Genomic DNA, 12792 nt, shown 5'->3' with positions numbered 1-12792 from the left:
ATTCAATGGCCGGCCTCCATATAAGAAGCTGAACCTGTAGAAGCACTGCCCCTGTTTGGTGCATGCAGGTCATTTGTAATCGTAGGAAGCTGAACCCCAGGCCAGGCATCATTGCAAACATGGGCGGCGATAAGATGGACGGATGGATGGATGGACAGATCCAACTGCGTCCCTCATGAATACCGTGCAAGCTGGAGCTGCTCTGAATCTGATCGTCGCTGTAACGCAAACACCCTTTAATTTGTGTGGCAGTGGCAGTGGCTGTGGCACATTCCCGTTTCAGCCGGGCGGAGTGCTCGCCCAGTAGCAAACCTACTAGCTAGGAACAAACGTACGACGACGCCGCGTGCGTTTACAGAAAGAAAACAGCTCACTGATGCGCCGCTCCTTGCGGTTGAGCTTGAGCTCTTTCTGTTCGGCAGACGCTGATGGATGTGCAAGTAAAAGTGAACGACACCCGATTGTGTGTACATCTGAAAGCTAAGCGTCCGAGATTGTGTACAAGAGAAGAGAAGAGCAGTGCACCAACCACCGATCCGGCGGAACGGAACGGAACGGAACGCGACATCTGCGGACTGCGGCAAGGGCAACGAGGGCGCTATAAAAGAGAGGGCCGCGACATCGATCAGATCACAAGGTGCGCTGGCCAGTGGCAGACAGACACTGCCAGTGGCACCGCCGCCCGCAACCGCAATGGCCTCCGCCTCGCGCCTCGTCTCCCTCGCGCTCTGCCTGTGCCTGGGCGCCGCGCTCCACGCGGCGCCCCGGGGCGCCCACGCGGCCCGCGCCTTCTTCGTCTTCGGCGACTCCCTCGTCGACAACGGCAACAACAACTACCTCTTCACGCAGGCGCGCGCCGACGCGCCGCCCTACGGCATCGACACGCCCGACCAGCGCGCCACGGGCCGCTTCAGCAACGGCAAGAACGTGCCGGACATCATCAGTTGCGTGATATATCGAGCCACGTGTCATTGCTTAATTGCATTATTGCATGCCATTCCGAGCGAGGTCCTGCATGTCGTCTAATTAATAATTAACCTGCTGGTGCACGCACACGCAGGTGAGCACCTCGGCGCGGAGCCCGTGCTGCCGTACCTCAGCCCCGAGCTCGACGGCGACAAGATGCTCGTCGGCGCCAACTTCGCGTCCGCCGGCGTCGGCATCCTCAACGACACCGGAATCCAGTTCGTGCGTATCTATCTATCTACTACTCAGCAGCGTACGATGACGACGACGTGCATGGTCATATATATATATATGATATGCATTGCATTGCATTGCATTGCATTGCAGGCCAACATCATCCACATCTCCAAGCAGCTGCGCTACTTCGAGCAGTACCAGAGGCGCCTGGCCGCGCTGGTCGGCGCGGAGGAGGCGTCCCGCCTGGTGCGCGGCGCGCTGGTGCTCATCACGCTGGGCGGCAACGACTTCGTCAACAACTACTACCTGGTGCCCTACTCGGCGCGGTCGCGGGAGTTCTCGCTGCCCGACTACGTCTCCTACCTGCTGTCGGAGTACGCGCAGGTGCTGGCCCGCCTCCACGACCTCGGCGCGCGCCGGGTGCTGGTGCAGGGGGTGGGCCCCATCGGCTGCGTCCCCGCCGAGCTGGCGCTGCACAGCGCGGACGGCGCCTGCGACCCGGAGCTGCAGCGCGCCGCCGAGATGTACAACCCGCGCCTCATGGCGCTGCTGGCCGACCTCAACGCGCGCCTCGGCGCCGGCGGCGACCCGGTGTTCGTCGGCGTCAACACGCACCGGATCCACAACGACTTCATCGACGACCCCAGGGCGTACGGCTTCCAGACCGCCACCGAGGCGTGCTGCGGCCAGGGCCGCTTCAACGGGCTGGGGCTCTGCACCGTCATGTCCAGCCTCTGCGCCGACCGCGACGCCTACGTGTTCTGGGACAACTTCCACCCCACGGAGCGCGCCAACCGCCTCATCGTGCAGCAGTTCATGTACGGGACCACCGACTACATCGCGCCCGTCAACCTCAGCACCGTCCTCGCCATGGACCTCCGGAAGCAGCAGCTGCGCACGTGATGTACGGTCTCATCCCATATGCATGCAGGCCTCTGCAGCTTCACCATCTTCATTGTTGCATGCTTGTTTTCGTTCCTCGTTCGTACTCCTCATCCTGGCTGCTAATGCATCCAGGTCCAGGTGTGCCTTTCTCGTTTGCGTCTCGGTGTGTGGTGCGTTGTACGTGCAATTGTGTGTAACAGTGACAACCATAACTTGTCCATTTCTATCATATAGGACAGCGCAGCTGCATCCAATTTATATAAATTTTCAGGGGATTCATAACTTGTTTGCTTTTTTTTTTTTGCATTTGTTCGATAAATCTTCAGCCAACAATGCAGTATATTATTGATTATCGAACGGAACGAATGCCCGAGCCATTAGGATACAGCCAATCACGGTTTATACCGCCTACCACGTGAGTTATCAACGGCATCACGATATTAACAGTTGTCAGTCGTCAGTCTATCTCGAGCAGACTCTTTATTCCACTTTATATCTCACTATCTATTTTAAACTCCAATCTGCAAACAATGTACTATCTACTGTACAAAACAGTATTTTACACAACTGTTTACACGGTCTACTGGAGATAGCCTAATATATACCAAAAAGCTTCAATATACAGTTTTTATAGTTAGTCTAAAGTCATCTCATCACCACATCAAATTTTATTTTACATACTCTTATTTCTATCAAACACATAGTAAAAAATCATAATTCAAATAAATTAAATAAAAATAATAAAATTAGTTTGTAAGGAAAAAAACTTCCTTACAAACCTCCTTGGCCATTAGGTACGTTAATAGCAAGAACTTCTATTCGTCGGGTACACAGACACAGGTACGGATGGGTACTACCCATACCCATGTATCATTTGTTTATATCTATATCATATCACTATTACTATCTAATTAAAGTTCATCTTAGCTAAAATAAAATCCTTCTTCAGTTATCATTTGTTTAATTGTCAAGTCATGTAATCATATAGTTGAACCCATTTTTTGTGTGTTTGTTTGATATTTTGAATCATTAGCATATTAGAATTTTGGACTTCTCTAGCGAGTATGGGTAACCCGGCGGGTAAAATTGCCCGCACGAGTACAAGTAGAGGTAGGATTTTATACCCACGAGCCTATAAGGATAACCCCGCGTGTACAAATTTTTATGGGTACGGGTACTAGCCGACGTGTATACACCTATTGCCATCCCTGATCCTTATACGCTAATCACTGTTCATACCCGTACCCGCCTCACTCTGTTCTTAAATATTGCTTGCCATCCCTGATCATTATACTAGCCGACGTTTATCCCACCTCTAATCACTGCAGCTTATATTAATTTGTACTAACTATGTTCTTAAATATTTATTGCCAGCTAGTTTATTTCTAAACTAAATCAGTACAAATAAAAAAGAACGAAGGGATTATTATATAAAGAAATGAAACAATATCTAAGACATAAAAACCGTAGTGACCGGTAATGGCCGAGTAGGGTTGGATTCAAAACTAGCCTTATCCGAGTCTCCAACGTATGGTGCCACTTTAAGCTTTGGCTTCACCGCTTCAGAGAGGGGCCCGCCGAGTCTACAACTGAATCATCTAAAGTCTCAAAAGACACTCCAGTTTGGAGCCCCCTCCGCGTTTCGCGCGGCTGTTGGCCAAACGCGTGCTGACACCTGGGCCTTGACCTCGGACCCGGAAACATTATTCGTTTTGGTTCTGAGCTATACCGTGTGTCCGTGCCCTCACCCTCTCACACATCGTCTCTCTCGCCGCACAGCTGGCTCCCTCGAGTCACATGCCTCCGCATGCTCCGCTGCCTCAACTTCTCCCCCTCTCCCTCCCCTGTTGCCGCGAGCCCGCGATGTGGCCCTTCCTCAACGCTGTCCACTCCGGCGCCGCTGTCACCTCCCGCTCGCTCACCGCGCTCCACGAGTTTAATGCGAGAGATGACAGAGAGAGGTGAGAAGTGACCAGCAGTACCTAGCTATCTCTCTATTTCCTCGCCCAGTTCTAAGATCTAAAGTCGGAGAGGGTTTCAGGCGACTGTCGCATCTCACATAGTGTCGTCTCCTCTCCCTCCCGGGCTGCTGGCCTTACCAAAGCGAAAGCAAGACACAGAGAAGCCAATGACGCTGTCCCACATCCAGCGTCGCCTTCCTCACCAAATCCTATGGTGGCAGCAAGCTCAAGGAGGTGGAAGTCGATGCAGATGGTGCGTGTCCTTGGCAGCGCTACGGAGGAGATCTGGGAACCAGCCAGCGAAACCATGGGGGCCACAGCGAATGCTACCGCCCTAGCCACCAGGGTCCTTGCAGCCATGACTGTACCGATGACATCGACTTTGTTGCTCTGTGCCGCCTTGTTTTTAGTTTATTTTTGCTGCTTGTGCCCTTGCTAGGTGACGGGATTGTTTACTTTTCTCCCATAGGAAAATGATTCTGTAGCAAAGACCTTGGACACCTGGGATCCGGATAGTAAAGGTGATTCCAAGGCCGAAAAAGATGATGTACCCATTTAATACACAATACTTTTTGTATTTAGAAGAACGTAAATTTGTGCTTGCAAAGTATACGGTGTTCTATACATGGCATTACCGATCTTTATTTTTCAAATGAGGAATTTGGTGGCATCTGTAATTTTTCATATGGTCAAACTAAATGCACGTTTTGTACTGATATATATTAATTATCCCTGCTGTTGTAGTTGCGCCTACAGGATGTCCATTTAATCCTCCCTTGGAAGCGCATCAACCATGTGTTAACATTTATTTTTAGAAGAACCTAATATGGGCAATGTGCTCTGTTCCTGAGTAGTTGGTCGTAGATACTCCTACATTTTTTCTTGTAGATACTCCTACATTTTTCAATGAAAACAGAGTTGGAGCAGCACATGTACCACTCATATATACTGTTGTAGCTAAAACTGAAGAATATGTATGTCAAAATCTGCCATGGAATGACCTGACGAAGCTGTACCGAAATAATTAGCAGAGAGATAAGAAAAACTGCATTATGTCTCTAACCTGAAATGCATCAACATAAAAGTAATGGTTCAAAGGCCATCTAGACAGATTTCACATATTAGCTCTAATTATTGGCTTCTTCAGGGTGAGCTGAACTTTGTACATAGCTACCATTTTTGACATGTGTGGTATGTGATCACCTGCATTCTCCGTTTAGCCTCTGTTGTCTTAAATTACTTGTTGGATTTCTTCTCTGTTCCTTTTCTTACTGTAAGTTTAGTTTTTATGATCAGCTTTCAGATGGAAGAGTTATTAAGGTAGGCACTGAACGATCCCAAACTCCTAAAGCTCTTATATGTGTAATGTAACCAGGAAACTTTTCCACAAGGTCTCTAATGGTTTTATTGTGTTATCATAAAGACCATCTTATCAAGAGAGTTGGAAGATATTGCTTCTATCGAAGACAAGATATGAAGTTCACTTACAACCAAGGAGAAAGATAGAATTAGAGTGGGTAATTTAAGATTATATTTGGAAGAGTTGCTGCAGAGGAGGTATTGGTGCAGTATCTGTACAACATAATGTCTTTTGTCATTCTCATATTTTCTTTTGAATGATTCAGATGTTTTTGTTACTGAAAGGTATGTTGAGAGTGTTGCTGGAAATTGTTTTTCTACTCTGGCAGGCTGGTTTAATTTAGGCTAGACACATGCTTAATGGATTTGTTGTTGATACATCAAATACTTCTTTAATTTTGGAACTTTTGAACTTCTTGAGATAAACATATATGCCCTCTTCATTTTAGGGTGCATTACAGCATCAGAGCCTACAATATTTGAATCACTTGCGCAGTTGCACTAGATCCTTCAATTCCTTGAGACACCTCATGATTTCTATCTTCCTGTATAGTGGTATGTCTATGCTTCCTTTTGCTTGCGCTGTCATCTGTTTTCGATTCTTCTTGTCTTTTTGACTTGTTGTGATGCTTTTTCATAGAGCTCCAACTTCCACCAATTCGCTTTTGAAGCGGCAACTCAGAACAAATCTTATTGGTTTTTGCTTTCTTTTCCATGTTTGTTCTGAGAACCGATCTTTTAGGATATGCATTCTCCCTAACTACATACTGACAATTGCCGCATTGGATAATGCTTTCATGGCTTTAACTTCTAGCATTTTACTGATTCTACGTCGTTTCGATAGGGCGCCCGCAAGGGCGCCTCATGTTCTAGTAGCCTCCAAATGAGGTGGTAGTTGTAGCCCATCCAACAAGCCCAGATCAGTAGATCACGGATTTACGCAGCATGCTGTTCGAGCTCCACGCCTCCACCGCCGCCTCCTCCTATTTTATCCAGAAGCTCATGGGTCCGTATGTCTAGTACAAAGCAACATGTCGAGCCTCCCAAGACAAGCAAACACTTTCGAACACAACACAAGCACATGGCTTCACCCTTGCGTTAGCCAGGATCAAAACATGCATGGCCTAACCATTGCTCTGCTCCACCCCCATTGCAGCACAGACACAATTCCTTGTTCCATTACTTTAAGCCCTGAGCCACATGGGAACGGTATGGAGACAACCTTAACAAAAACCACATGGGAGCCATGCACACGTGAGTGGAACAACAACCATTCCATCTTTCAAGAACAGACAAGAGTTTAGAGACTGGAAGATATTTAAGGAGACAATTGTACTACTCTGGTGAGCTCCAAGAGAGAAAAAACACGGATTCTGCATTTGCTACTGATACTTTGGGCAACCGGCATCCGGCAGACAGTTTTTAAATAAAGCACAGGGCATAAAGATCAAATCAGTTCTCTAGTTAAACTGAAACTCATGATCTCACCATCACCAGTTTGCCGAAAACATCACAACCTACTACCCAAACTACTTCTACTCAGCTAGCCATTGCACAACTTAAGCCGAAGCACAAGAACAGCTGCTGGTACTGCAAAGCCTACAACTAACTACTACCAAACGCATCACATAGCACACAGTACTGCAATACCTAACACCAACAGGGTAAACGACATCAAGCTAACAACCACCACATCAGCAGACTAATTTGTTTCTTCCTAGACTCACTCCCTTCCTGCCAAAACCGCCTAACTGAATCAGAGGGCCAAACTGACTTATCCACTGCCAGCCGGCCAGACAGCAGTAGGAAGGATCAGAGCAGGATATCAGCCCTGGAAGGAAGCCTTCGGAAGAAGTTCATCAGCGGGGAAGGCATCCTGCTCCTGAACCTCGGCGGACGCATGGCGTAGAGGCCCCACATCCCAACCATCACCTTCGTGGGAACGCAATACGCGATCACCGCGGCAGCGACGCAGGCGACGGCGAAGAGCAGCGTCGCCCTCGGGTCACGCCAGCTCAGGACGGCCTGCATCCTCTCGCCCTGCGTCGCGATGTCGCCCACCACCGTCTGGACCCTCCCGGCCACGCTGCGGAGGCGGTCGTACCGGAAACGCACGACGTCGCCGCGGGTCGAAGGGAACGTGTCGAACTCCTCGTCCAGCTCGTCTGCGGTGGCTCCGTCCGCGTGAGACAGCCTCATCTCCATGTGAGGCGGGTGCCTTGGGCGGCCTCTGTACCTCCAGAGCCCAGCGAACGCCATGGCCAGAAAGGCTGTCGGAAGAACCAGCTCCGGCGTTGCGAGGAACACCAGGAACGTGAACACGGCCAGGCATGAGTGCACCGGGCGCTGCCAAGAGCGGACGAGCTCGAACCACCTCCCGATAGCAACAGGGCCAGAGAGCACATTGATGAGGCGGAAGAAGTTTGCCTTGCTGCGCCGCATGCTCCACAGGCTTGAGCGATGGTCAAGCATGTACTCGACAACCTCCTTGCCGAGGGGTGGCTCGGCACGTCCAAGCCGGGCCGCAACCACGTTGGTGGCCTGACACCGAAGGGTCTCGACCTGGCGCACGAGGAGTGGCTCTGCATAGTGCATCTTCGGAAGCAATGGGTGTGCATAGGCATGGAACATGTTGCCGGCGTTGCCACAGGCGAAGCGCACGGCTAGGTGAAGCTCCCCCATCTTCTTCACCCCCGTTGGATGCAGCATCAGCAGAGGGTAGGCATGGGTATACACCCTATCAGTCTCCAATGTCGAGAGCCGGATACGGACCTTGCCAATGCAACTGTCACGAGCAGCACTCCCAGATGCGCCGTCAACATGGCAATTGTCAAACACACCTACAGTGATGACGGTGCAGGGGTCGAACACGTCCCATGTGTACTGCTCGTTCCACCGGGGGCACAACGAGTCAACAATGGTGCGTGTGCGGATCCACTTCTGGCCGTACTTTGCAACGCAATAAGCATCCGTCGTCGCGCCCCTACCACCATCACGTGACTTCATTGGCATCAGGCCAGTGGCACCAAGAACACCAAGCTCGAGCACTCCAACATGTGGCTTCCATAGCTGTTTTGCTGTAGGCTGGAGGTCGCTGCTGTAAGCTGTAGCCTCATCCAGAACATGGTAACCGCCATCAAGACTTAGCCGGAGATGCACACGGCGGCTCCCGAACCTGTGCACACTGTTGCCAGCAACATTGCCCCCACCACCAGTACCACAGTCCAGCCCGAACCACCTGGAAACCACTGGCTTCCAATCCCACCGCCTCTCAATGGCAGACACCGGCACGACGAGCCGGCCAAGCAACTCATCACGGCCTGGCGACACACGATCTTCCACGGACAGAACAAGGAACTCCTCAAATGGCTCAGCCACCACGAACATCAGGTCTTCATTCCAGAATGGACTCGCAGGTCCCCGTGTCGACACCACCGGCGCCGGCCGTGTGCGCATGATCTGGCTCCCCACCTGCGCACGCACGAAGAGCTCCGGGAATCGACCGATCGCCAACGGGCCCTTGTCCATGGGGAACAGGTCCTGCCCTTCAATCACGGAGACACGAAGATACCAGAGCTTGGGCGCGACGTACACCTTGGACCTGATGGAGCCAAGCGCCCCGTTGCCGTGGACGCCGGCGGCCTTGGAGTGCCAGGCCTCCGCGAACGACTCGTCGGCCTGGGTGCCGAACCAGACGGCGAGCATCACCTCCGCGCCGCCGCGCTGTCCCTTGCGGTCCTCCATGCTGTACCACTGCGGGGCGAGCGTGCTGTCGGGCGGCGCGCGGCGCGGAACCTCGGATAGGTCGAACCAGACGCGGCCGACGTGGTCGTCGCTGCCCCGCGCGCGCACGAACACCTCCACGAACGACGACTGGATGGTCTCCCTGGAGAAGGCGAACACCTGGTCCCAGTTGTGCGAAGGGACGGCCGGCGTCACGCCGCGGTAGTTGCCAAGCTTGACCTCGGCGACGGCCTCGGTCGCCATGGGCACGCCGCGCGCGCGCACCACGCGCACGTAGAGGTACTCCACCTGCTCCACCAGGTCGTAGGTCGCGCTCGCCTTGTCGGCGACGACGCCGCTGCCGAGGCGGGGCCGCGTCTCCTTCAGCGAGAAGTCCGCAGGGCCGGAGAACATGGGCGGGACGGGGTAAGGGTCCGCGTGCATCGCCACCGGCTTCATAGCCATCGGGACCGGCGGTTGCGGCATGACATCCATGGGCGGCTCCGGCGGCGGCTGCACGGCCGCCAGAGGATGGCGCTGGTGCTGCTGCTGCGGCGGCGGTGGGTGTGGGTGCGAGTGCGGCTGCTTCTTGGGCCCAGTCACCGTCGGCGCCGCCACCACCTCCGGCCCAACCACCACCGCCTTCGCCGGCTTCTCCTGCTTGGACTTGACGACGACGTCGCCGGAGTTGACGCGGTAAATCTTGAGGGTGATCTCGCCGCGGATGTGGGAGAAGAGGCTGCGCTTCTCGAGGGTGAAGAGCTGCGGTACTGCCTCCTCGCCGGGCGCCGGCACGCCGGCGGACGGGACGCGCACCTTGCCGAGGAAGTTCCGCCCGTGCGGAGCGCCGCCTCCGCCGACGGCGGCGCCGCGGTCGTTGTATACCCCAACGTCGATGGCGCGGTAGGGCAGGTCGTCGGGGTCGGAGACGGGAAAGACGAGGCGCTCGTTCCAGACGGGGTTGAGCTCCTTGGGCCTGGCCCGCGTGCGGCGCTTCTGGTGCTCGAACTCCACCTCCACGTACGGCGACGAGGAGCCCTGGCCGTCTTTGGGCATGAGGTTGTGCGCCGCCACCACCTCCACCACCAGCTTCTCCGCCTTGGCCATCCCTCGGCACGGGAGGCGGCCGCCGATTCTACTCCTATTCAAAATTCAAAATTTTCCCCAAAATCTCCAAGAGGGAGGGGTTGGGGTTGGGGGGAAATAGGAGGAGAGAAATGGGGAGGGTTTATACGGATAGGAACGACGGCGAGTAGGGGGCAGGCGCGCGTGAAGGAATCTTCATCATCGCAATCGATGAGGCGCTGGGTCAGGAAGCGGATGGGGGAGGTGCCGAGGCGGTGTGGGCTCTGCTCGCTGCTTGGGCAGCGTAGTGTGTCGCCGATGCCGCCGCGGCGGTGGTGGTGGCTCTCTGCTTCCTGCCTGGGCTGCTTTGCTCTGGTTTCTCTGCCCCGCGCTCTTCGCTTTGGGTGGTTTTTGAGGCGCCGCGCGGGTTTTGGGTTCTCGTTTCTGTTGCCGTTGCCGTTGCCGTTTGGGTTTTCGCTGCCACCCCTCTCTCTCTCTCTGCGCTGCGGTCTTCTCCTGCTTGGTGCTTGCAGTTTGCGGCCTACCCCCTCTCTGTTGACTGTTTGCAGGAGATGGGCGGCGAAGGGTGGTGACGTCACTGCTCATCCCGCATAGGATGCCACTGTTCCGCTAGCTCCAATGGCGTTACTTGAATTGATTTTTGGTGGCGGCCCATGGGCGTGGGGATGAGACTGTGAGATAAGATAGCGAAGATAAAATGAGCACACGGCGTACATGTGTGTGCAAAATATTGTTTTGCGTTTTTAGCGGTGCAAAATATCGTTTTGCGCTTTTCGTAATATCAAAAGCGCTTTATTTACGACTCATTCGTAGCACGGTGTACATTTCTGCTCAAGTCTTGCGTTGTTGGGGGCCGTTTGGAAGCACCCAGTTTTTAAAAAATTAGTTTATAAAAGCCGAGATGATTTTAAACATAACAGCTTATATCCTAATTTATAAAAACTGTATTTTTAGTTTCTTAAAAATCAATAAGCTAGTCTCACCTAACTAAAAAGACTGTCGTAGGTGTTATTATGTGCCTATTTGGTTCAGCTTTTTTCTGACTAGCTTTTCCGAGAATCTAGCTGTGGAGAGAATATGGCTGTGTAGAGAATCTGAGTATCATTAGAATTACGTGCGGAGGAAGATAAAGTTGTTCATGGGGCTTAGAATCTATAAAGTGACAGCTTACTACTATTGCGACGACTCAACCGATTATATGTTTATGTTGATTTTGAATGGTTTTTACCCAAACGAATTTTATATAAGCTGGCTGAAAAGCAGAGTGTTTGGCAGTGCGCAGCAGCTTTTGGTGGCCAGAAGCTGCGAAAAGCCGAAACAAACAGGGGCTATCTCTATCGTAAAGTCTAAGTTTCAATCCTAAATAATCTAGCTACAAATGTGTCGGGGGCCATAATTAGGGGTACCCTCAAGGCTCCTAATTCTCAGCTGGTAATCCCCATCAGCATAAAGCTGCAAAGGCCTGATGGGTGCGATTAAGTCAGGGATCAGTCCATTCGAGGGACTCGATCACGCCTCGCCCGAGCCTAGCCTCGGACAAGGGCAGCCGACCCCGGAGGATTTCGGTCTCGCCCGAGGCCCCCCTCCAAGCGGCGAATATATTTCCGGCTCGCCCGAGGCCCTGTCTTCGCCAAGAAGCAACCCTGACCAAATCGCCGCACCGACCGACCAAATCGCAGGAGCATTTAATGCAAAGGTGGCCTGACACCTTTATCCTGACGCACGCCCCCCAGCCGGCAGAGCCGAAGTGACCGTCGTCACTTCGTCGCTCCACTGACCGACCTGACAGAAGGACAGCGCCGCCTGCGCCACTCCGACTGCGGTGCCACTTGACAGAGTGAGACTGACAGGCAGTCAGGCCCGGTCGAAGGCACCATAGGAAGCTCCGCTCTGCCCGACCCAGGGCTCGGACTCGGGCTAAGTCCCAGAAGACGACGAACTCCGCTCCGCCCGACCCAGGGCTCGGACTCGGGCTAAGTCCCAGAAGACGGCAAACTCCGCTCCGCCCGACCCAGGGCTCGGACTCGGGCTAAGTCCCGGAAGACGGCGAACTCCGCTCCGCCCGACCCAGGGCTCCGACTCGGGCTAAGTCCCGGAAGACGGCGAACTCCGCTCCGCCCGACCCAGGGCTCGGACTCGGGCTAAGTCCCGGAAGACGACGAACTCCGCTCTGCCTGACCCAGGGCTCGGACTTGGACTCAGCCCCAGAAGACGACGAACTCCGCTCCGCCCGACCCCAAGGCTCGAACTCCGCCCTGGCCTCAGTCGACGGACTCGACCTCGGCCACGGAAGACAGACTCGACCTCGGCTTCGGAGGAGCTTCCACATCGCCCAACCTAGGGCGCAGACCAGCCACGTCAACAGGAGGCACCATCATCACCCTACCCCGAGCTGACTCGGGCCGCAGGGAACAAGACCGGCGTCCCATCTGGCTCGCTCCGCCAGATAGGCAATGATGGCGCCCCGCATACTCTGTGACGACGGCGGCTCTCAGCCCCCTTACGGAAGCAAGAGGACGTCAGCAAGGACTCAACCGCTCCGACAGCTGTCCCTCCGCCAGGCTCCATCGCTCCTCCGACGGCCACGACATCACACCAGCTGGGTGCCAAAATCTCTCTGGCTGCCACAACGGCA

At 53.6% G+C, this 12792-nt stretch overlaps 2 protein-coding genes across 3 annotated transcripts; one reads left to right on the top strand and one right to left on the bottom strand.

Moving 5' to 3' along the window:
- The first annotated feature begins 615 nt into the window (after positions 1–615).
- Positions 616–2312, top strand: LOC100285073 (anther-specific proline-rich protein APG). 2 transcript variants are annotated; one of them, XM_008645577.1, is made up of 4 exons: positions 616–943; positions 1061–1188; positions 1294–2047; positions 2161–2312. In XM_008645577.1, exons 1-3 carry the CDS (start codon positions 694–696, stop codon positions 2044–2046), a joined length of 1131 nt encoding a protein of 376 aa, XP_008643799.1. In that variant the 5' UTR covers positions 616–693; the 3' UTR covers position 2047; positions 2161–2312. The 2 variants fall into 2 exon arrangements, with proteins under 2 accessions (XP_008643799.1, NP_001151440.2); NM_001157968.2 differs by having other exon boundaries at positions 648–943; positions 1294–2308.
- A 4479-nt stretch (positions 2313–6791) lies between these two features.
- Positions 6792–10665, bottom strand: LOC100216665 (C2 calcium/lipid-binding plant phosphoribosyltransferase family protein). The gene has a single exon (NM_001309901.2). The coding sequence runs from the start codon at positions 10176–10178 to the stop codon at positions 7161–7163; it is 3018 nt and encodes a 1005-aa protein (NP_001296830.1). The 5' UTR covers positions 10179–10665; the 3' UTR covers positions 6792–7160.
- Positions 10666–12792: the final 2127 nt, after the last annotated feature.

The sequence above is a fragment of the Zea mays genome, chromosome 5 (assembly GCF_902167145.1).
Source record: "Zea mays cultivar B73 chromosome 5, Zm-B73-REFERENCE-NAM-5.0, whole genome shotgun sequence".
Lineage (NCBI taxonomy): Eukaryota > Viridiplantae > Streptophyta > Magnoliopsida > Poales > Poaceae > Zea > Zea mays.
This window is presented reverse-complemented; position numbering and strand designations above follow the sequence as displayed.

Coding starts and splice junctions, on each gene's coding strand:
- LOC100285073 (XM_008645577.1), top strand. CDS start 694: ATGGCCTCCGCCTCGCGCCTCGTCTCCCTCGCGCTCTGCCTGTGCCTG. Junction 944..1,060: donor GAACGTGCCGGACATCATCA/GTTGCGTGATAT, acceptor ACGCACACGCAG/GTGAGCACCTCGGCGCGGAG. Junction 1,189..1,293: donor ACGACACCGGAATCCAGTTC/GTGCGTATCTAT, acceptor ATTGCATTGCAG/GCCAACATCATCCACATCTC.
- LOC100216665 (NM_001309901.2), bottom strand. CDS start 10,178: ATGGCCAAGGCGGAGAAGCTGGTGGTGGAGGTGGTGGCGGCGCACAAC.